The sequence below is a fragment of the Aptenodytes forsteri genome, unplaced genomic scaffold, assembly GCF_000699145.1.
Source record: "Aptenodytes forsteri isolate BGI_AS27 unplaced genomic scaffold, ASM69914v1 Scaffold55, whole genome shotgun sequence".
Taxonomy (NCBI): Eukaryota; Metazoa; Chordata; class Aves; order Sphenisciformes; family Spheniscidae; genus Aptenodytes; species Aptenodytes forsteri.
In genome coordinates, this window is record NW_008796063.1 from 7,908,338 (window position 1) to 7,932,423 (window position 24,086).

General features: G+C 41.4%; 1 protein-coding gene across 1 annotated transcript in view; it reads left to right on the forward strand.

The window, feature by feature from the left end:
* Positions 1-24,086, forward strand: part of SDK1 (sidekick cell adhesion molecule 1) — a 436,461-nt gene that overhangs the window by 344,438 nt on the left and 67,937 nt on the right. The window contains exons 24-29 of the mRNA XM_019473996.1: positions 1,894-2,044; positions 3,974-4,211; positions 10,036-10,151; positions 10,429-10,618; positions 12,628-12,726; positions 20,989-21,183. Coding sequence (XP_019329541.1) covers positions 1,894-2,044; positions 3,974-4,211; positions 10,036-10,151; positions 10,429-10,618; positions 12,628-12,726; positions 20,989-21,183 — 989 coding nt within the window. The remainder of the gene's footprint in view (positions 1-1,893; positions 2,045-3,973; positions 4,212-10,035; positions 10,152-10,428; positions 10,619-12,627; positions 12,727-20,988; positions 21,184-24,086) is intronic.

The following is a 24,086-nucleotide window of genomic DNA, read 5'->3' on the forward strand; positions in this document are numbered from 1 at the left end:
TGAAACCTTTGTTTATAAGAATTTACCAAGTTGAGCTTAATAGATATATGCAATGTTTAAACTGATTGAAGTGAATCTACATTATGGGTACACCCCAGTTAAACGAGATTGATTTTTAAATCAATTCCATTCAAGTGATGCGTTGCTTTAGTATAGACAAGATTTGAGAATTTGAGGTACTCAATCCTAATGAAAAATACTTCCATGAAATAGCTTGCTAATGTAAAGGCTGGTTGCAAGGACATACAGTGGCAAGTGTTAAATCGGCTTACTAGAAACTTGTCTGTTTTGCCCTGGCTGAAGGGCCTTTTAGCTAGCCCAGGTGCTGTTGTGAGCTAGTAGTAGGTGTAACCAAGTAAAGCTCATATACCTTTAAAACTAATTCAGTGCTGGTACGCTAATTTTCTTCCCTTAGTCAGAAGTCTGGGAACATACTGAATTTCGCACAAACTCTGCACCGAAGTGTTTTACACCCCATCCTCAAGAGCTAAACATTTTACTTAAAAGCTCTCTGAAAATTTCTGAACTTGAGCAGAGCTTTCTGGTGCAGAGGTTTAGGAAAACTATCTTCAGGTTGAGAAGATTTTGCTCTCATATAGGGGGATCCTTAAAGCTGAAAAGGCAGAGGTGAACAGTAAAGTGCAGGTTGTACCAGAGTTCAATGTTCAGTGTCCGTGCAAAATAAGAAAGACTTGCACACCTAGCAGGTGCAGTTATGCTGCTTGGCACTGGCACCTGTCACGCTTCCAGTTCTCCTCTGATCTTTTTCATCATAATTTGTAGACTAAAGCAGCTCCTTGAATTTTGCCTAGTTTTTTTTCTTTCATGCATACACAGATATGAGCTTTTTTGTTGGTTTTGTTTCAGTGTAGAGCAATTTTATATAATTTTTTGAAACCTAGAAAGTTGTTGCCAAATGGATTTGTGGTCCTCTAGTCACCTTTAGTCATTGCCCACTGAAGAAATACATCACGAGAGCTAATTATCAGACCGCATCTTTAGCGGCCAGCTTCTTTTCTATATTTTGTGCCAATGTTTGAGAGTCAAATCAAGGACAGTGTTTGTTTAATGTCTCCTTTAATGCATTTCCTAGGGAAAACAGAGTGGATAAATAAACACTGCTCTGTTGACTAGCTCACCCTTTTTCCGAGCTCAGTCATTATGTCCAAACATTAAGTGTTTAGTATGAACAGGTCATGTATTTATGTGCAAGCGCTGGATACCTCTAATTGCTTGTGACGGGTGAGAGTATCTGAAATGTACAGCATGTCTTAATTATTTTGTGCTTCCTGAAAAAAAGATTTCTCTAAACCTTTTGTGACCCAATAGGGTCTTCTATTGTAGAAGAGATGGTTTCAAGCAGAAAAGGTATTTTTTTAAAGACGCATATCCATATTAAATAACTTAATCTTTCTTGTGCAGGAAGGCTGAAAATGCAGCACAGGGATAAATCAGCTTCTTTCAACCAGTAATTGAGGGGAAATGTTATCACTAGTATATTTTTTTATATTGACAGGGAATGAGAATATCTGAAGTTTGATATTTTAATACCTTTCTGAATGTATTGTACAAGCATCGCAAGAGAAAAATCACTTACTGCTAGCAGAAGCTCATCAGACTTGGAATAATTAACATAAATTTCTCACACAAATACCTGAGTTTCTAATAGACCCTAAGCTAATCTCATTTTCATGTTTTTAATACCTGGGAGTATCTGAAAGCGGTTACCCTAAAGCATTCAGCAGTGAATACAAAGGGGACCTGCATGCAACTACCTTTGTGGAACATTTAGAAAGACCTAATTTGTATTTTTCTCTCTTTTCCCTGTTCTGGAAAGAGAGGTACCGCTCACTGAGCTGTTACAGCATGCGCCGCATCTTTCCTCCGCTCCAGGTTCCGGATGCGGCAGGTGAACGTGGTGGGCCCCAGCCCGCTCAGCCAGCCCTCCCGTGTCATCCAGACGCTGCAGGCTCCACCAGATGTTGCCCCCGGGAGCGTCACCGTGCGCACGGCCAGCGAGACCAGCCTGTGGCTGCGATGGGTGGTGAGCAGGCCAGGAGGAACGGGGGCGGAGGGCAGGAGGGTGCCGGTGCTTGGGATGCGGCTGCTTCCCAGGGATTCAGGCCAGCACTCAGGAATGCTTTTTCCTTGCATTTGGTGTAAGGAGTAACAGCAAAATTATTTCCTTTTTCAGAATGGTTGCAAATCTGAGACTTAGCTTAAGTGCCTTATTAATCACTTAAATTGCCTACTGCCACTACTTCTGCCACTTCATCAGGGGAATATATGCCTGTGTGTAAAACCTTGGCTTTTGAGACTCTGTAGTTCCGCAGTCTGGGTCAACATGTGGGACAGGAATATAATATACTTGAGCCAAGTTGCAGTTTCCTAGGGCTCAGTTGTTTGCTTTGTACAAAACAGTCCCCGGAAGGTGCACACTGGCCACTGGCAATCATCCTGCAGGTACTGAACAGCTGTGGTTCAGAGGCAGCAAAGTTTGCACATTACACTCCTGTAGGAAGATTATATTTATGTGAAATGGTGTGGAGTTATGTGATAAAACATAGAAAGAAATTATTAATTGCGAAGATACAGTGATTGATGACATTGTTGTGCCCCTTTGACTGTCTCAGTTATCTGCAGAGTTGCCACATTGGGATTTACTTGGCAATAAACCTGCTCCAGAATGGTTTTTCTTCTCCCCTGTTAGGCAGAATTTTCCACTGGGGTTACTGTGGTGTGAAGTTGATGAAGCACAGGTTTCCTTTTGCCCAAATGTTAGCTTTTCCATGCATAAACTCATTATGGCTGGAAGTCAAAATCAGCCGAGAAACAAGAGGGTTTTTCTCCCGTCAGAAAGGAATAGTCCCAGTTTCTCAGTGGGACGCTGCACTGAACTCTGAACCTTGAAAGACCGAAACATCAAACTTGAAGGTGTCACCTCAGTATCCATAGAAAAGCCATTGCAGTTCATTTGATAGGACCCACGTAACTCACTCGTGACTTTACCGCGTGAATAACATGCCCGTGTTGTTAAACCTTTGGTACTATATCCAGACCTACATATCTTGCATCAAAATTAACTCAAGGTTATTTTAAGAGACTTTAAAACCTTTTTAAGATTGTGTTTCCTTGCTGTGCTACCTGGAAGCCTGGTTATCATGAGTCAAACTGTGCAGGGTTCAGGAGGAGCAACAGCCACAGCTAAAAGTGACCTGACATACCTTTTTCACGCTTAATAACATCAGTATTTGAAAGCATTTAATCTTTTTTTTTTCCAAGACCTGCAGGTGAATCTGTGTCCCCCTGGGAGCTGGGAATTCCTTCCTTCCTTACAGAATAAGGGCCATGTTTCTAGCCCTGTTTGCCTGGGGGATACTGTCTTCTAAGCTGTGAAATGTTAATGTGTATCAAACTTTCCCAGTGATTCAGAACAGAATCTCAGCCATCCATGGCACCATATAGTTAGTTTTACGGGGAAAAACTCTAAACTTCATGAAGTAGGCTAATTATTTCATATTTTAATCTCTGAAATTGCTTGGGGAGTTAGAATACTAGAATAAATCTCTGCTGATAAATGAGTAGGCAAAGAGTCAGTAAAAAAAGTAAAAAGTGTACGATAAATGAATTTGTCACGTGCTTCAGCAATTTATCATTCATTTCCATAATTAATCACAAAGCTCTGAAATATATTGTATTCATATCATCTCTGTTGATACACCCACAGCAAATGGCACAGTTCTGTGAGCATATCTATTTGATTCAAAATTAAGGTAAAAATTAAAGGAAAACTTCAAGCAACATAGAAATTTAGAGATCGTGAAACATAAATAAAACCAAAAATCAACCTCTCCATCTTTTTTGCCTTCCTATGGCTTTACATGAGTCCAGACAGCCTTGGTACATAGTCTGGAAAGCCCTGGCGATTTGTTCTGTATAGGAACATGGTGCTTTTCTTTGTGTCATTTGCCAGCCCCTCCCCGACACGCAGTATAACGGCAATCCAGAGTCAGTGGGGTACAGGATCAAGTTCTGGCGTGTGGATCTGCAGTCTCCCACCTTGGTGAAGGTTATTAACGACCGATTGGAAAGAGAGTACACGATTGAAGATCTGGAGGAGTGGACGGAGTATGAACTGCAGATCCAGGCTTTCAATGCCATTGGGGCAGGACCATGGAGCGAAGTAGTGAGAGGGCGCACACGGGAGTCCGGTGAGTCAAAACACCATGTCTGCTGTGAAGGAGACATCTGAGAACTTCAGCATTTTCTGCCCTTTTGTTCAGTTTGGTTTTGTTTTTCATTTTTTTGCTTGTTGATGCATTAAATCTAAAATGAAAGAAAAAACCACAATCTCTGGGTGCACTGAAGGCAAAAAGACACATAGACATTTGAGGGAGTTGTTTGTTTATTTTATTCCTACCCTGCTTTCATGCATAAACCTGCAGGTTATTTATTTAAAGCAAACAAAACAACCTCTCCCCATTCCTGCCCCCGTTTGGCAGCAGTACGGACAGCAGAAGCAGCTTGCATACAGCCTCCTCTGGCCGAGCAGGTCTCTCATGCTTCCTCTCCCTCCCCAGTACCCCATTGCCATTGAATTTCTCACAGTTGTGGTTATCTGAAATTTAATTTCAAGCACCAAATATTGCTAAAAGGGCACAAGTTATTTTAGAAAGCTGATTACCCGTATAGGAAGAAAATAATTATCTGAGCTTTTGATGACACATTTTCAAAGCTGCCTTCTAAATTTGTGTGTGCAAGGCTCTGTAGACATAACCTGCATATAGACATAACCTGCATATAGACCTGGAGCACAAGTACTGTGCTGTCTAGCTGATTTGTCCTCACTAGCATAGAGACTTCAATTATCAGAAGCAAACTCTCAATCTCGGGCAACAGTAAATGACTGTGAGCACAGTAGCAACAGTAAAGACAGATCTTGAAAAGCTGCTTTCCAGCTGTGAAATTTCACAAAACGTATTTCCAAACCTACCCCACATGCACCTGATAAATTAAAATTTATATTGCAAGTGAATAAGAAAATGGATGGCGTATATGGTTTAAAGTTTAATAATAAAAGCTCTGTGACCTGTATTTATGCAAGGTTCAACACTGATTTTTTTTTTCTTTTTCCCCCTATTTTTCTCCATTAAAAATATTTTGGAATTTAATTCTATGCGTACCCTACACTTATAGACACACATATGCATGCCTGTGCACTCTGTACCACGCAGCGTTACTTGGTGTGAAGCGTGAACGTGCTGTACGTGGCAGGATTTGGTCTGCCGGTTCAGATAACTGTCTTTTGAACTAGCCAAGGAGAGGCTAAACAAAGCCATCCCCCTCCATTAAAGTGTTGCTTTTTGGGAAGTAGTAATTGGAAAGCTATTGCCAGAGGTATTTTAAACAAGGCATGCTTGTGCTGGAGTTAGAGATAGCATGACCCAGACAAAATAGTTTTGAAGTGTTCTGTATCATAATAAAAAGATACCGCATTCTCCACTTTCTCCTTTCCGCTGCTCTTCAAACACTTCTTTTGAAATGTAGTAAATACTAAGATTAAGTGATTTCATAAAACCTTAGGATTATAGTGCTCTTGCTCAGCGTCTAAAGATCAGAGGTTACGTGTGTATTTGGCATTTTCTTTTGCAGTATTAAAAGAAGGTTGACTTGAAACTGATCGTAGGAGGCGCGCAGAATAACACAAAGCTGTGATCTAGGCCATAATGACTCATTTGTTATTTTTATGTGTTTGCTTTGATACTAACATCTGATTTCTTGAATAGAGCAAGTCAGGGCTCAGACTTTTGGCTGTATCTTCCTAGATTTAGAATATACAAGAAGTGCGGGTATAGCGGCAAGCTGTGTGAGAGAACTTCAGGGAATCTGCAATTAACCTGTATGCACAAACAGGGTTAAAATGCAAATAAAAGATATCCAAAGCCAGAGAGAGAGGTCAAAGCGTTTTTAGGTCTGTCTTCTGAACTATGGGAAAAATTCTATTTAATGCTTATGTTTTCAAAGTACTTTAAAAGCAGATGTCCTAAACATTTCTTTTTCCATTTTGTAGATACAGAGACTTAGGGAAGTTGGTTTTGCCTGGTGCTGCAGGTTGTAAACATCCCTCACAGCTGGCCAGAGGTGGCTTGGCCAGGATCACATGGGGGCTCATTGGCAGAACTCACGGTTCTGTGTTTTACACTGTCCAAGCAGCCTAAGAAGTCAGAGCCCAGGCACTAAATCAGCTCGTGGTATCTAATGACAGTATGGCCACTGGAGTCCAAAATCTTCATTAAAAATAAAGCTGTACTTCAACACTTCTGTTTATTCTAGGATGTGTGATCATGTCACCAGTATCTGAGCACACATGCTAACAATAAAGGAGCATGCCTTTACAGGTTCTCTCCGGTTTCTGAAGCTCTTGAGTATAAAACATCTTGAAACCAAAGAAACTATGAGAGAATAAATAATGCTGCAGGGTTTGGTAACCCGGGCTTAGAAAACAGTTGGGAAACCCTAAAATGAAAATCTGGGGTAAGGTTTCAAGCAGCTGAAGATGGAGGGGGATGAATTAGGATTTTTAAACAGGACAAGTTTTATTAATCCAAAAATGTTTTTGTAATGTTAGAAATTAAATAACTCATTACATTTTACAGTGTAAAATAACTGCAGAGTAACAAGCTCAGTTTCCACTCAATAAATTGAAAATGATAGTAGGTACAATATAGAGAAAGCAAGAAAATGTGAAGACCTCTGATGTATTAGAACAACCTTGACAAGGCTGCTTCCTTTTAAATATAAACCCTCTTATTTTCAAACAATTCATCTCAAATACAGCTAACTCAGTGCCTCAATATTTCTGGGCTCCTAATATTCAGCTACATGAATGTATATACTTGTCTTACAAAATCAGCTACTCTACAAGCATGGTCACATATCTATGGCAAGGATCAATCTCTTGATGTTTCAGAGGCTGACCTTCATGAAGCAGTTACTGTGGTGTGATAAATCATTGCTTGATAATTCAGATGTGGTCCAATGTCACTGCGGGGATTTGTCAGTTTATACAAGCTGAGAATTTGGCCTGCGGTATCCAATTTTATGGGCAAAATGGTTGTGTACTGCAGCTATGCTACTTTTGTTGTGAACCTTGCTCTAAATTTGCACTTCTTAATTGATGGCAGATGTACAATATGCCAGCTTAATTTTTAGTTTCAAAAAACAATGATGGATGTTCAGCTAAGATGAGCTGCAAAAGTGGACGACACCACTGCATCCCACTATCTAACTTTCTTAGAAAGCCAGAATACAGGCTAGCTTATTAAAAGCTGCTTTTGGCCCAGTTAGAGACATAAACCAGCATCATTTGCTGCATATCAAATAGGGCTATGCCAGATGTAGAAAGAGGATGCGTGATCTTAGATGCCAACACAGATAACCTTAAAAACCTGAGTTCTTATTGAAGTTCCAGTGCAAAGTGCCAGTAACTCTGTAATTTCCTACGTTTGATCTTCTAAAGTACATCATGCAGCTGGCAGTTTGCTGGATTAGCTCATCATTTAGTTTCGGTATTTCCGGTTCATTTCATTAAAGCTCTGAGATTTTTTTGGACACTGTTGCTTGGCTTCTGTACTGTTCTTGTGGGTTACTAATGAGAACTCGGCTTTGGAGCTTATAATAAAGTCTTCAGTGCAATGGTTGAGGAAACCAGCATTAGAAAAGGGAGCTTGCAGAGGAAAGGGGGATCTGTATGCCTCACTCAAGCCACTAATTAGTCTTAGCAAACTGTAATTTCTTTCAATCAGGACATTCTGAGAGAGGAGAGGGGTCGGAGAAATGAAGGTTAAGTTTCAATTCATTCGTAAAGGGTCAATCAAAGTCTATTACTTGATAAAAGGCTGGCAACGGTAAGATCCATAGTATCACTTGCAGGTCCTGAATTCATACATCCGTATTAGAATAAAATTCTCAACACTAATATGAGAACTGGAGAATTAAAGCACGCTCAATTAACACAAGTATTTTTACCATTTAGGCACTGGGCTTAGATTCCTTTCCAGCGAGAGGGTACGTTGCTGCTCTGGCTGTCACTGGGAATTAAGAGGAGTCTGGGCTAATAAATCTTCAGATAGACCATTCTCTCCTTTGTTAGCTTTCGAGTCCCCCTGCCAGCAGCGTGATCGTACACACACCTCAAAGCAGGCATGCACGCAGGGCCAGCCCGGGCACAGCCTCCACCTTTTGTGAATTCGGGAAATCTCGTGGCTGCTGATCAAAGAGGAAAAGAAATATTTGTAAAATAAAGAAACTTTTTCTCTCTTGAAAGGCTTCAAACCAGATAAAATAAAAATAAATGTGGCTGGAAAGGGCTGCTTTCCTCTACGTATTCTGGTTTCCTGCGACCCACCTCCACCCTTTCTCTCTCCAGAAGTGATTCATGTGAGAGAAGCTCTTTGTGAAGATCTACAGATAAAGTTATGGCAGCTATCCAAAGACATTCATGGCTCCTGGCAATCTTTTTTCCTTTAACTTAATTATATCCTTGTGGGGGATGAATCTAGGAGAAGATTTAAAAAAAAAAAAAAAAAAGGCACTTCAGGGTTGGAGGGGAAAAAAATTGGATTTTAGTCTGCTGCAGTGTTGTGTGATGGTGCTCTTTCTCATGTCCCGAATAATTGGTAACAGGGAAATTGTTTCAGAAATGACTATCTCTGCAGTTAACCTTGAGTGCACAAGGGTGGGGGGTGGGGTTTTTTGTGGGTTTTTTTCCAATTTATATTAATTCTGGTGTCATACTCATTATCTCGTTCATGTTGCTAGGAGCTTCAGGAGCTCGCCTTCAAAACAGCAGATCTGTTCTTTCATTCGGACAGCCAGGAAAGCATTATTTTTGGCAGAGATTTGTGCTCCTTTTTGTAATATATTCAGGGACCTAATCAAGCCTTACTGTCCATAAGTGCTTGTGTAACATAACTTGGTGAAATGTTCTCTTGAGGTCTGACAGGTGTATCATGCTTTAGAAAAGATTGTACCCTTCAGATGTTGGAAATGCCACAGGCAAAAAAAATGCAAAAGGGCAGCATAAAATGTGAACTCTTAAAAATAGCCTCAAATTCTGCTTGCGTAACACGGCGTGCTATTAAGCTTGCCTACAAAAGCCTGCAGTTGTGTGGTCGTTCTGCAGCGGTTAGAGTTTTAATGTCATGAGAAAATGCAAGTTTGCTCTTCTCTCGAGTCAGAGAAAATTACAGTGTTCCTGTGCCATCAGTTCTAATGATGTTTCTGGCTTCATAAGAGCCAATTTTGCAACATAAATGAAATAGGCATATCTTTCATTTACACCGTATCAGTCCCTGAAAATACACCTTGTGTTAATGTATCCGTCTATAATTGATGTATTGCAAATGTTGAGCACTATCACATAATCAAAAGGCTTAGAGGTTAAAGAACTTCTGACTGAACTGGGAGTGCAATCCAGCGGTTGAAATTATTGCTAACTCTAGACAAGATGCTATAATTTCCTTTCAGATAATATAGGAAGCCAGGGTGGCGTAAAACTTCTTGTTAGAACAGATCGGACTGTAAGATAAACTCCCATTCATAAAGATTTCTAGCTTTTGGCATAGGGAAATAAAATGTATGGGAAAGAAATACTAAGAGATAGACTTCTGTAGAAGTCCAGCAATTTAAACTTGATTCTAATTATGGCAAATATATAGAACCTGAAATTAATTCATATCTGTCTATATTTACTGCCTATCTGAAGACACTGATTAATACTAAATGTTTAGCTCTTTACAAACTTTGTGATTTCTGAGATGAACTGGCAAGAAATTGCGAAGCAGGCTGAAATATAAAGATGATGTAGAATGAATACAAGAGAAAAAGGGATTGTCTAGAACCTATTCCAGTCCTTTTGGATTTGAATACTCTTCTATGGGATCCTGGAACAATCCCAAGCAGACAGGGAGATGGGGCAAAATTATGTAGTATGCCTTACCTATTTCTGCTCTTGGCTATGCCGTGTGATTCCAGTTCCCTCTGCTCCTCCTGAGAATGTCTCTGCTGAAGCCGTGAGTTCAACCCAGATCCTTCTGACATGGACCGCGGTCCCTGAGTCCGAGCAGAACGGTCTCGTCCTGGGTTACAAGGTATGCAACTGGAGTTTCATGCTTACTTATTTTTTTAGTGCATTACCTGGATGTGTTTTTGCATTTGTTATTTACTATTCACCTGCTGGATGTTTATATTATTCATAAATCAGCTGGAGAAGATATAGGAAGCGTGCTGGTTTTGAAAGGGGTGACTAGTGAATATCATCTCATTTTATATTTTGTGAAAAGGAGGAATCTAAAATGCGGCCCCCTCTCTTCAGTCCTCATGCAACAATCTTGTTCTTTCTATGTTTCATATACGTTTATTCTGCAGATACTTTTCAAAGCAAAAGATTTAGACTCTGAACCAAAGAGCCAAATAGTAAGAGGTAACCACACTCAGTCTTTCCTGCTGTCTGGCTTGCGGAAATACGTGCTCTATGAGATCCAGGTATTGGCATTCACCCGTATCGGAGATGGAGTCCCCAGCTTTCCTGCAGTTATAGAAAGAACCAAGGATGATGGTAAGTTTTAAAGGTTACCAAAATAAGTGTCTTATTTGACCCAACCTTTTAACACTGCTTTCTTCTAGTGATGCAAGTGTAGATGACAGCCCAAACTAAAGCTCTTTGAATTTTTTTTTTCTTTCCAACTTTGAACCTAAAGGACTTGGTCCCTACCTAGTATAACTCAGCACTATTCCATTGGTCACAGGCTGAGGATTTGGCGAAAACACAGAAAACCAGAGTCTCCCATTCTTCTTTCCCTGCAGCTGATGAAGAGGAAAGAAACTTCTAAAATTGTACTCTGAAGCTCAGTGTAGCCAATTTCTGTTGAAGACAATTTTTTAGAGCCCAATTATAAATTCCCATTGAAGTTCAGTCATGCTCTAATAAAAAAAAAAAGAGAGTGCTGCAATTGAAAGCAATAAACAAATCTGTGTCTGATTGGACTGAAGGAGAGAGATGGAATTTGCAACTTCAGTAATCCATTCTCAGTTTTTTCCCAAAAGAGTAAGACCCTGGAAGATGATCATACCAGCTGCCTTTTGCAACTGCCTCCAGTGCTTCCCCTGAGCTCAGGGACTCCCGAGTGCGGTTTGTGTTGAAGGGACCCAAGCGAGCCTCTCGCCCCGGTGCTCTCTGAACACGTCGGTGTGGTGGGAGCATTCCTGCTGTGATGGGGTTTTACAGAAATGTAGTTCAACTCTTAAAATATTTTTGGCTTTGCAGATGCTCAATTTACTTTTAGTTTCACTACCTTTTCAATATTAAATGAAGGTTAGTATCAGTGTGAGAGGCTTCTATTTATTACTCCCAATGAAGAGGAACACACAAAAAAAAGTCTCTTTTTTCATCAAAATCTTTTCAATAGCAATGGAATAAACATTGGTTTCTACAAGCAACTTCATTAAGGTAATTTGGTTGGGCTGAAAACTCATTCAGACTTCTGGCTTAACAAGGCATTTTCTACGGAGTGCGGGGAAGGAGTAAGAGCATGCAGGGATAGGAACGAGGACAGGAACAGGGGACAGCAGCTCCCGGACATCTTTTTAGCCATTTTCTCAGCACGCTGCCTGTGTGGGGACTTCGCTTTTCTTTGAAAGGAAACAAAGAGAAATTACTGTTAGCAGAACTCTGCAGGGAGCAAAAAAGCACTCACTGAAATGTACATATTGGCCTATAATGAGAAATATTTAAAACTGCTTGTTTTAGATAACCCCATTATAGCAGTTCCCTCCTTAAGTCTATGTTGGCAAATGATACAAATTGTTCTTCCATCTCCATACCCCTGACATAAATAGTTGTCTCTTCTGGTCTCAACTTAATTAAATGTATCGTCAGGGGTAATGCAGGTGGAATTTGTGCTGATGGGGAAATTTTGCCAACGCTAATATATGAATTAACATCTCCTCACCTTGTGAACCTGGGATGGTCAGTGCAGCCACCAGCCGTCTGTATTAATGTGCATCTCACCTGCCTCAGATTCTCCTGCTCAGACCTAAGTGTTTAAAATGCACATGTAAAATCAGAAGGCAGTTCAAAGCTGGTGCTGATGACACAGAGAGGAGGTATTATTCAATTCCAACAGGTATGAAGCAGATTAAGCTGACACATAACTCTCTGTAAAGGCAGCTTGGTGACTTGCTTCACAGTGTGTAATCAGTTACCTAGCGGTGATGCGGCCGGCTGGCAGGGACTCCCTGTCATGCTGCTGGGAGATAACTCTCACGGAGGTCAGAGCTCCTTTGTCAGAGCATCCTGCTAAATGCATTTCACAGGTGCGGTAAAACACTGTGGGGTGCACTGGTTCTGTGTTGTGTTTGGTGTCCGTGGGGTGCCGGAGGCATTTGGCCACGGACAGGATTCCTCAGAATAAATTTATATTTTGTACGTACATAGGTGCTCCTAACCATCTACTTATTTTATTGGTGAGATACAGCTTGAGCTGCCTTCTATGTAAGGTGATCAGAGAACTTGTAATTCCTCTGACATGCAATGCTTGCTAGCACGATCTCTGTTTTTCTTTCCAGCCCCCGGGCCGCCTGTGAGGCTGGTGTTCCCTGAGGTGAGGCTGACATCCGTACGGATTGTTTGGCAGCCGCCAGAGGAGCCCAATGGAATTATTCTGGGTAAGAGGGAGCAGCAAACCCAGGGCTGGGAGGAGAGGGCTGGAGACCAGAGTGAGCTCCGGCTGTTGGGTTTTCCTTCCCCTTGCATGTCAGATTAGAAACCACACATAAGCAAATCTGTGGCTAATGAAAAGAAAATATGTCGGTGTCAGCTGAGAAACATGGTACCCTGTGGTGAGGAGGAAAAGCCTGCCCAGCTCCATGGTGTGTGTTTTCCTGAGTCGGAATGACATGTCATTCATGGCACTGTGTTTCAATCGTCTCTCTTCCCATCCGCATTTGGGTTTGTAACCTGTTTGGCTGGCTGTTGGGCAACCTGCCTGTTGAGCCGCAGCAGGAGAGAGCTGGATTTTCCCCTCCTTCCCCCCCGCATTTGCCTTTTCTGGGCATGCCCAACATTTCAGTTTCATGTATGCTTCTCTTTTATTGCTTCCTTTGGATAATACTGACTGTCAGGTCACAAGGAGTTAACTCACATTTAGCTTTAGGGAAATAGGGAAAGCAAGGGACAACAGAAATTCATGAAAAACCTTCTTATCTTCCTGCTCTCAGAACTCTTGGGTTGCCTTTGCAATGTGTACACCAGCAGTTACTTGTACTTAAAACATGAAGACTCTTACAATGTAGGAATCCATTCTTGCCTCTAAAATTGAAGTAGCTAATAGTTACCCAGCAATTTTGTGTTCTCTGCTGATGTTAAGCGCATTTTACGGTGGTTCTAGCTGGTGAGTAAAGATTTGTCTCTCAATTGTGGGGAAAAAAAGAGAAATGAAAGCTTTTGGGTTTTGTTTAGTTCTCAGTCTGCCAGGCTTTTCTGCTTCTAATTTCACTGCCATCATTCAGGCTTGCGTGTAGTCTTTTAGCAATCTTTCCCAAAGCCTTCATTGTTGGGTGGAGGGTGCCTACTTGAAATGCTAGTGTTGGTGGCACCCTTTTAAATAAAGGACCGGTCTTGCATTGCCTTGAAATCTTGAGTCAAGAACTTAAAGTGTTTGCTCAGGTGTGTGGTTTCCCAAAGTGCTCAGGGGGTGGTCCCGATGCCTGAAGATGCAGGGAAATCATCAAATGGGATCCGAAGGCAGATGCTGCAGGGATTTTCTGAGCATGAGAAAGAGTCTGTGTGAAGCTTGGCAGCGGTTAGCTGTCAGAGACAGATCCACACAGGGTTTCTCTGCAGCTCAGGGAAGCTTGGCTTCCAGGTTGTCTTGTGGGTTTGATTTGTTGCTTTTTTTAAGGAACTGTGTGTCCTAGAAGCTTGCTCTCAGTAGAGATTGGGATTTGAATCACAGGATGTGGTTAAGGAGGAAAAAAAAATCATTTGATAGAAATGATGAGAAAGTACAAAAGAGCTTTTGCTCTCCCGACTGTGTTCCAATGTCTCACGTTGCTGCACTTTGTCAGCCTTATTTGCTGAAGTTGCAAGCTCGGTGCAGCAGGAACTCTCTTTTATTTTGTCTTTGCACAGTGCTTTGTGCAACGCATCCCCTTCTCAGTTGGTTCTTACTCATTGCCACTACGTTGATGATAAAATCATACGAATGCACGGTTGGAAAGAAAGGGGAAGGGTGTCCCTTAAAGAATGCTTGGAATGCTTAGCATGTAGACTGTTGTTTCCGATGTCTTGCACAGTCCATTCCCAGTAACACATCCCAGGATACTCGATACTGTCCTGACTTGGCTTTTTTGCAACACCAATGTTGTAACTAAGTAGGTCTATGACCCACTATTAATTCCTACCCTTTTTCCACAGTACGCTTCCAGGCCAGTCAATCCCTCTTTCATATGTACATTAAGCTTTTTCTTTGTAAGTGTGATAATTTGCAGGTGCCTTTATTGAATTTCATCTTTCTGATTCCAGACCATCTCTCCTCATTACCAAGATCTCTTTAAATTACACTCTTGTCCTCTAAAGGGCTCACAGCCACTCACAATTTGGTTTTATTTTTGAAGTTTGCAAGTAGTCTGGCAATTCCATCAGCCGGGTCGTTAATGAAAATATTGAACAGAACCAGACTTATGACTTATTCTCATGAGACCTTAATTAATATGTTCTCCCAGTTTGTTAGCAAACTACTGCTAACAACATTTTGACTTTTTTTTTTTAAAGTGTTCAAGTAAAAATGTGTCGTATTTTTCTTAGATTCTGTTTCTCTTTCTTGCTTTTGACAGGGCTGTGTGCAACCATATTAAAGCCTTACTTAAAGTCAATGTGGATCATATCTACTCTTCCCACCTGGCCAATTACACTGTCAAAATGGAAAATAGATTATTTGATATTTATTATTTGCTCCAGACAAATACATATTGGCTGTTCCTTGGCACTTTATTATCCCCATGGATGCTTATATATTGACTCACGTTTTTTTTCCAGGACCTTTCTGGGTATTGAACTTTAGCTTGATTTGTCCATAATTCCTCTGTTTTTTCGTTCCCCTATTTTAAAAGATAGGGTACTCTGTTTGCCCTTCTGCAATATTCTGGCATGTCACCTGTCCTCCACAAGTTCTTGAAGATAATCACTGATTATTCGGAGATGGCTCCAGCTAGTTATATAAGCACTGCAGGGCAAATTTCATCAGGCCTTTCTGAGTTGATTACATCTAGCTTAACTAAATATTCGTTAACCTGTTCTCTATTCTAGCCTACATCCCTACTTATATTGTTGTCAGTTTTAATTTGTGTTAAGTATCTAGTCAGCGTCAACTTTTGTGTGTGTGTGAAAATGAAGCAACAGAGGTATCAGCCGTCTGTTCTTTTCTGTCTCACCTGTCTTGTGCTCATCTTTTCTTCCCAGTAGTTGACCTGTCCTCCTTCTGTCTCTCGAATTTCTAATGTATTTATAAAATCTTTCTCGTTGCCTTTGATGCCCTTTAAGTTCTAACTCACTTTGCGCTTTAGCCGTTCTGATTTTGTCCCTACGTGCTTGTACTGTCTATTTATACACTCCCTTAGACATGTGTCCTGTTTCAACTTTTGTCCAATTCAGTTTTGATTTCCAGGTCATTAGTGAGCTCTGAATGCAAACATATTGGCCTCTTAACATCTTTTGTCTGCATTGGGATAGTTCTACCTTTTTTTTGTCTCTTTTAAAACTGTCAGCTAACCTGAATTCTTTTTTCCCTTAGAATTCCTTCCCAGGGGGATGTTACCTGCCAATTCCCCCAGTCCACCTCTTTGAAGTCCATTGTCTTTATTCAACAGGTCTCACTCCTTTATTTTTTTGAGATTAGAAACATTAATGTTTGTGGAGGAAGTAGTTAGCTGCCGATGTCAGAGAGAAAAAGTAAAAATTACTCATGCTGGGTACTTTTGTGATCTTTCCTAAAAAGTGAGGAGTGCTTCAAAAATACATAACCAATGTGCAGCATTCTATGTAAAGGTTGCAAGTTTATTTTTTTTTCCTGTACACCTTTTAAATCTCGTTCTGTAATGAACTTTGAAAAACACCATTGTAACCACCACAGTCAAGTGCACTGAAGTAGAGTTGTTGAAAAAAATAAGTTAACATAATTTTGCGCTGTGCCCTTCTATTCAAGAGTGGGGTTGGAAAGAAAAAATACTTGCTCTGCAAGAGCAACTTATATTCAGAGCCTTTGAACTAATGTTCCTGCTCTGCTAGCTTTGTCCTCTGAGTATACAAGCACCTTTGCAGCTAACATTTTTGTAATCTATATCAAAACATGTTCTAGCATTTCAGAGAGAGATTAGTGGGATGAAATACTGGCAGGCACCAAGAGGGAAAACCACTTGTTTGTTTGTTTAAATATTTTACTGTGGAAGACTGCTAGATATTTCCATTGCTCCTTTTGGGAATGTTACGCTAACCATCTGAGGCTTCACTCTGTCTTCTTTTTCCACACGCAGTTCAGCTAGCACCCAACATAGTTCCTTCAAATACTATTAAAGAAAAATGATGTATTAATGTGCATATGTGCACTTCTAGCTATGAGCTTCCTCTGAAAACAAGCGCTCAACCTGCATCCTTCCAGGCCCTGGTTAGTATTCCTCAGTATCCTTGTATGTAGCGTTTACCTGAAGCTTATTGCAAAAGAGCGTAAGAACTCCACTGAGTGTTAGAACCAAAATAGGATGTAATCCATGTTTGCAAATTCATATTTTGATCCTAGACTGCATTTGCACACCCGCTGGCCCTTAAACAGATAAGCAGTAAAATCAACAAACTGGATTGCTGCTCCACTAGGCAGACCGTAACCTCCCAATATCATTCGGCTTTCCCTAAGTTCTGTGACAAATTAATAAGCGTTTGTATCTCCTCTGCACCGTGGCCTGCGTGAACGGGTGCTGTCAGTTCTGAAGGGCTTTGTATGGTGATGAGCTTGAAAGCTTTTTTATATTCATGGTGTGTTGTCATCTTCCTGCCTGCTTGCTTTGGGGAATCCACTGGTTGTGTTACAATGACCTAACATTTAACAGGCAGTTCAGACTGTTGCTGTTTATTGAGTTCCGAAAGCGTAGCTCATGAAACTGCTTGCAGTTGTGCAAAAAATACTTTAAAAGATACTAATGCAAAAATAAGCCTAGTTTCAATGAATAAATAAACTCCTGAAGAGCTGATCTTTCAGGGCTTTTTTAATGCTGTTTTGGTCTGGTGAAGCGCAGAACTCCCAATACCAGAAGAGATTTGGGATCTAATGCTATATGGGGGGGGAAGAAAAATTAAGAAAACAATATGAGTTCGTATTGACCATGCAGATACTTCATATTCTGCAAGATATTCCTTTCCCCAAAAAACCTTGCTCTGATCACCTTTTAAATACTTTACTTTCCTTCATAACCTTTGATTTTTATTTTTTTTTAACCTACGATATCTGTGACATCTTCTTGTCATAATCGAGTAAGGGAAGGAAGCTTCCTTATTCCTCCACTGCAGCAATTGCAGTTATTGCCTCCTATAGCCCTCGAGCATACATTAATTTCTCTTTGAACACTTTCCATTTACCTCTATTGATTTGCCTCGTTTGATTTCACTTAACATTTCCTGTCTTCTCCCATCCCTTGTTGCTGAAATTCATCAGCTTAATAATTTTATCTTTTTGATCTTGCATTAGCCCTAATTATTATCCGAGCTGTGGTTTAAATACTGCGTCCTCTGTGCCACTCAGGAAAAAAAAGAAAACCAGTGCTTTTCATGCCAGTGTGTATCCTGACTGTCCCAAACTGTCCAATAGGAGAAGGTGATGTAGGAGATGAAAATTAAGATACTGGGTATCCCTCAGGTGGTTTGTAGGTAGCAATAAGAGCGAGCTGAGTTCAGGTGCCAGAAGTCGGATACATACCTTCGAATCCGACCAAGGGAACTGTTGAGTTTCTGAGGAAATATGTGAAGGTGATGGCTCTGGTTGTGTAAACTCTGCCTCAGATATCCAGGAAAACAGATATTTACCCAGACTGTCAGCCAACACGGCAGATGTAGGAGAGGACGGTGAGAGCTGATACTGTTTTTCACAGGGAGGCATTGAAAGGGAGTTTGCAGAGCCTGTCAGAGACAGGCTGTGACAAGTGATTTCTTCTTTCTCATGGCTAAATTAGTTTTTACGCCAGCCAAGGAACCACTCCTGTGTAAGTTGTTATAATGGCCTAGATATGTATGTGTTCCTTTGCCTAATCTGAGCATGTTTGTAATTGGCTTTCCAGCATGAGTACCACCATTTAGCAGTAAATAGTTCTCTTTCTATTCCCTCCTTACATTTTAACTACACTTTATATTTTACAAAGGTTTAGAAAAGAGAGGAAATTGCTTGACAAGGATGTGTCCCAAACATCATACTTATCTTTTAATAACTAGATAAATCAACTTTTCTATTCTTTTAATATTCTCTGTTTCCCTCCAGGTCTTATTCTTTACATCTTATGTCCCTTTATCAAACTTCTTTAGCCATCTTAGTTGCTTCTTCCTTCATCTTTCCTGCTGCTGTAAAATTTCCCCCGTGCTTTTCTTTGACTATTTTTCCCCTTATTGAGATCCTGCACTGGGGGTTTTCACTCCCACGTTCTTCATATCTGTATAAACAAAAAAAGATCGTAAGTGTATCCATTCCTTCTCCCCATTGCTAGCTGTCTTTATGTAGACCTTAAAAAAGATCAAAATACTATAGTACTAAAGATACAGAAATACTTTGGTAAAATATATTGGACCAGTAATGGGAGAGCTGGTGGCGTGGATAAAAGGAGGTAGTTTGCAGGTGGAAAAATGAAACATTCAAAGTATAAGACCCTAAGACTTTGCTGGGATCTAAGCATGCTCAGGAGCTCTGAAAAATCAGGCCAGTTTTTATCTAGTAGTCTCATGCTATCCATCCAGCTGTGAAAATGTTGCTGTAGGAATATGCCTGAGACACCAACTGCTGCGTTGTGTGAGGGTGCCCCAGGCAGCATGAGGTGAGCCCAGTGGGGCGCTGGGAGCCTTTCGCTGCTGATGCCCATTTTCAAATGTGGGTGCCCCAAGTGTGTTAAGGCACTTCAGTGGCTCGGCTCTGTACCCAAACCTCTTTGTAACTGCAGCCTGCGGGAGGTTGGGCTGAAGTCACAGGTGCCTGGAAAAGCCAAGTCACCCTTCAAGGTGTTGGTGCAGTCAAATTTGTTCCATGTGAGGCAGCTATGGCTGGTGCTCCACATCCCCTAGCAGCTGCCGAAGGAAAAAGGACAAGGAAATGCTGGTGCATTGTCAACAGCACTGTGAGAGTCAGCACACCAAAATTCATACCATCTGTATCCCAATTAAATTCCACTGTTCGCGACAGCGTGCACCACACACAAGTATGGCATTCATTCAAGAAAGTGCAGGAACTCTGTTTGTGCCTTTTCTGTGAGTCGGCATGTGGCAGTTGTTGCATATTCACAGTGGGAAATAAATGTCGGCGATTTTGTCTAATAGCCACAGGTAAGATGATAACCTCAGTTTTCATGCACTGACCTTCACAAATGAAGCACGCCAGGTTTGGCTCCCCTTGCTCTCGTTACAGCCAGAATGTGGTGGGAGTTCAAACTCTAGCTGGGATATTAATTCAAAGAGAAAGAGATGGTCTCAGGTGCTACAGACCCCTTTGTGATTCGGAAGATGAGCAGAGGGTTGGCAGAATCATGTCATGACTGTTTTGTTTTCAGCTGGTTTGATTTGGGTTTGTTGGCTGCCCTCTGCCCTGTGTAACTCCATGAAGCGTTTAATCATACAACTGTATTCAGCTTGGGCAATAAAGCCCCACACCAGTTCTGGTATTAATTGATTTTGGAAGTCAGCAGCTGGACTGAAAGTTACTATCGAGCTCCAGAAGTGAGAGCCTGATTCAATTGCTGGGTTTACAGACTGGATTTGAGTATTTGGCAGATCTTCTTTGGGGGACAGTTGTTGCTAGCGGTGCATGAGAACTCTGGAAGCCCTCCTTTGCATAGTTGGATCATTAATAATACAGGCTAAACTGTGAAATCCTAATTGTCAGGCAGGTTGGAATGGGGGTTATCACTTGCAGGCATCAACAAAATTGATTATTAAGCTCCGCGTGGTTGAAGCAGGACCTCACAGCTTGCAGGCTTCTTCCTTGGGCTGTGGGCAAGGGCAGCAACGTTGAATGACAGAAGAAGGATGCTTTTATTGGCAGTTCTGGCACTCGCTGTACAGTTACAGGGGAGTGGGAGAGCTAAGAAAAAGACAAGTGCAAAAAGCAGGAGCAAGCCTTTACTTGAGAGGTATGGAGGCTGCACGGTTTGGGTAATCCAGCTGCTCTGCAGCTGAAGAACTTTTAGTTTGAGCCAACATTGAAACTGTGAGAGGGCAGAACAGCATGTGAGTGTGTGTGCATACACATGCACGTGTGAGCGTGTGTGCTTGGGTGGAAAGCTGACACAGAGTGTGTTGTCTTGAACTGGCTCAACGAGGTGACATTAATTGCATGGACTCTGTTCCTTTGCCTTTCCAGAAAGGTATCGGTATGCTTAGGAAAGATTAAACTGGTTTTGTATCTTGTTGGTATAAAGGATGGAAAGTGAAATCAGTTCCATGGCAGATAATACTGAGTAGACCCTTGTGTGCGCCACTGTGTGCAATTTCCCTTGTAGGGTACAGCGCCTGACTGGGGGAGGGCTGCCATGCAGCAGAGTTTTATAACACTAAAGGAAGTAAATTACTTTGTTCTGGTCTCAGATAAACAAGTAATTATGATAAACTAATAGTTTTAGTGCTCTTTTGTCCCTGCTAGAAAAAAATCCTAACCCTTTTTCTCTCTCTTGTTGACGCTGTGATTTCAGGGTATCAGATTGCCTACCGTCTGGCCAGCAGCAGCCCTAACAAGTTCACGACGGTGGAGGTTGGCTCAACAGTCCGGCAGTTTACTGCTACAGATCTCACCCCTGAGTCAGCATACATCTTTCGGACATCTGCCAAGACCAGGCAGGGCTGGGGGGAGCCTCTGGAAGCCACAGTGATCACAACAGAAAAAAGAGGTAATGCTTGCAGCCACAGGTTGAGGTACTTTCTGTTGCATGCCTTGGAGCCTGCGCTGCACTTAGGGGAATTTTAATAACGGGCTACAGCCTGTACACTTCCTCCTTCTGACCCCATCAACCTGCCCCAAACCATAGCAACATCGTGATTTGAGAAACCTGGTGAGCAAGACAGACTTTTATGAGACACAGTTCTTCTAACCTGCCGGGCTGTTGGAGATTGATTTTTCCATCAGCTGCTATATTGGCCATATGCAGCCTCCTTCTGCAGTCAGATCTTTATTTCAGCTCTCTTGTTTTCTAGAAAGATTGCAATCTTAAGAAAGTAAGTGATGGATGAATTGTATTGATTAAGGAATGCAAAATGAGAGGCGGTGATGTTGCAGGATTTCTCCACGGCTTCTCCATTGTACCTCAGTCCTGACCTAACGTGTTAGTAATTACTCTGGCCTTTCACTGCTGTACACTCGAGCAGAGTGTTTGCATTTTGGATCACCCAGAATCTGCTCTGCATCATTGCTTGTTTCTAGTGCTTTGGCTCAAGTAACTGCTCAATTCTCCAGCCTTAGAACAGATCTCTAGAGCTGCCAGTTAGAAAAATTATATTTTCTACTTGAGCATGAAGATTTTTTTTTTTAATTTGGAGCTAAAAGATAATATATTGGTGGAGAACAGGAGTGTGGGTTTTCCTCTGGTCTTGTACTATATGCCATGTTCCATTGCGAAGCATGTATCTGGTCTCTTGAGCTGGCAAAGTCAAAACTAGCCAGGGTAACTTTACCATCATCACTCCCTTGCGTATCGCTGGATTCTGTGCCATGTGCCACTCTGACCCATTGTGCTGTCTGGATATTGATCTTTAAGAAAACTTCTCCCTCAAAAATTACAACGATGCAACTTCTGTGACTTATAAAAATCACAGTTCAGAGAGAAGCACACTTCAGCAGGTAACTAGGGCAGACCTCCATAGACATCTTTCAACTATTGCTAGCACTTTTGCATGTACTTGTGTGCCTGGTCTTGGCTCTTGCCCAAGTATTGCACTATAATACAAGCAATTATATTTACTTTTAGTTCTTAAAATGTGCCTATTAAGCAATCTCTTGTTTTAAGTCCTTTCTACACCTTTCAAATCATTTAGTGCAAGAGTAAGGATTTCCCATGCTCTTTGCCCACAATGTCGTCTTATTATTTTCCTATAACACTTCTAAGAAGAGAGGACATTGGCCTGATGTTCAACCACCAGCAGCGAGGACCTGTGGGGTGCATTTCAGCTACTTCTGGCCTGTCTGGTTGGTGTTAAAATTCCCACTGGCATAGGTCTCCAGGTCATGTGTAGCCTTCCCGGCCCGTAACAGTGCAGTTCTCAGAGAAAGAAACTCGAGCTGTATTAGGAAACTTGAAGTGCCTCTGCTAAAGATACTGTCCATCAAAGAGATTTATCAGCTGAAGGTTTCTTCCACCCCTGTCTGATTGCTGTCAAAGTGGAATTTTAAAGTCCAACATGTGGAAGTTTCAAAAAAAAATCCACCATGCCCAATAAAGTGAATACTCAAAGCTCGGAGCCTCTCCTTTTCAATAAAATGTGCTCAGATTTCCCAGACCGTGCACAAGCTGTTGCTGGATACACAATAGCTCAAGGCAGAACTCCCAGCTCCACTGCGGGAACACTGATCCCTCATTGCTATCAATGCTTTACGGTTATCTTGAATAGGCAAGTCATAGTATAAAATGAACCCTTTCTCTTTTTGATGGATGGCTCTGCTGTGTCTCCATGCATGCTATGGAACTGAGTCCCAAGGTACTGAGAGTTAACTGAAGTGATCCCATATGTAACGTGTAGAGAGAAAAATGTGTAATCTCACATCAGCAAGATTGATATGAGGAGATGATAAAGAAATTTACCCAGTGCAGCTATTCTGCTAACAAGTAAATAAACAAACAAACCTGAAACTTGTATACATGACAATAAATATTCTAGAGTGAAGAGATATTTAATTTCCATTAATAAAAATGCCTTTAATATCCTTGTAGTCCTTGATACTAAAGTAGGCAGGCACAAAAATTCCCTTGAAAGTTAGCAAAAATGGTCACTCCTGTCCTTTTAAATTCCTTGGATAATCCCAATATAAATCTTTACATTTTACAATGATATCTCTGATTTACAGATCCCAAGTTGTATCGTAGCTGTATTCTCCAGAGTTCTTCTGTAGTGCTTTGAATCTACATAGTGGTGTGATACCCTTCAGAATACTTAACACCAGCGGTCAGGGCAGAACTTAGGAGATGTAAACGTAGCGAGAAATTAAAAGGAGTCCATTGAGTCATGTGGCCTGGCCTTACGTTCCTGCACAAACAGCTCACCTTAGCATTTGCTTTGTGGCTAAACTCCCACAAATAAACTCTTCATACTAATGGTTTTGTACAAACAGTCCTGAAGTATATCTTGCAGTACAGGAGATTTTAAGATCTCCCATTAGCAGCAGAAGGAAACCCAATCATGGGAGACTGACTGCAAGATCTGACCTGCCCAAAACTGCAAGCTGGTTAAAGCTTATCGGCAGGGAGCATTAAATCCCCACACAACACTCGCTTCCTCTGATAGAATAACCCTGAATACCTGTCTCAGCCTGTCAGTGTAAGGCATTGACCTTTTGCATTGTACTCCGGCTCACAGGCTGCTGGCACGGAGGGCTTCCTCCAGCTAATAGCTTACAAATCTTTGGGCACTGATGTCAGCAAGAGCATGCTGCAGAGAAATGCCAAAACATATAGGAAATGGTTGTAGGGGATGGCAGGGAAATGAAGTGCTCGCCATAGAGAGCTGTAAGGAATCGGGCAGGCGGAGGTGTGTTTAAGGAAACAAGTGCTGATGAAATTGAATTGCTTCTCAAAAGCAAGTC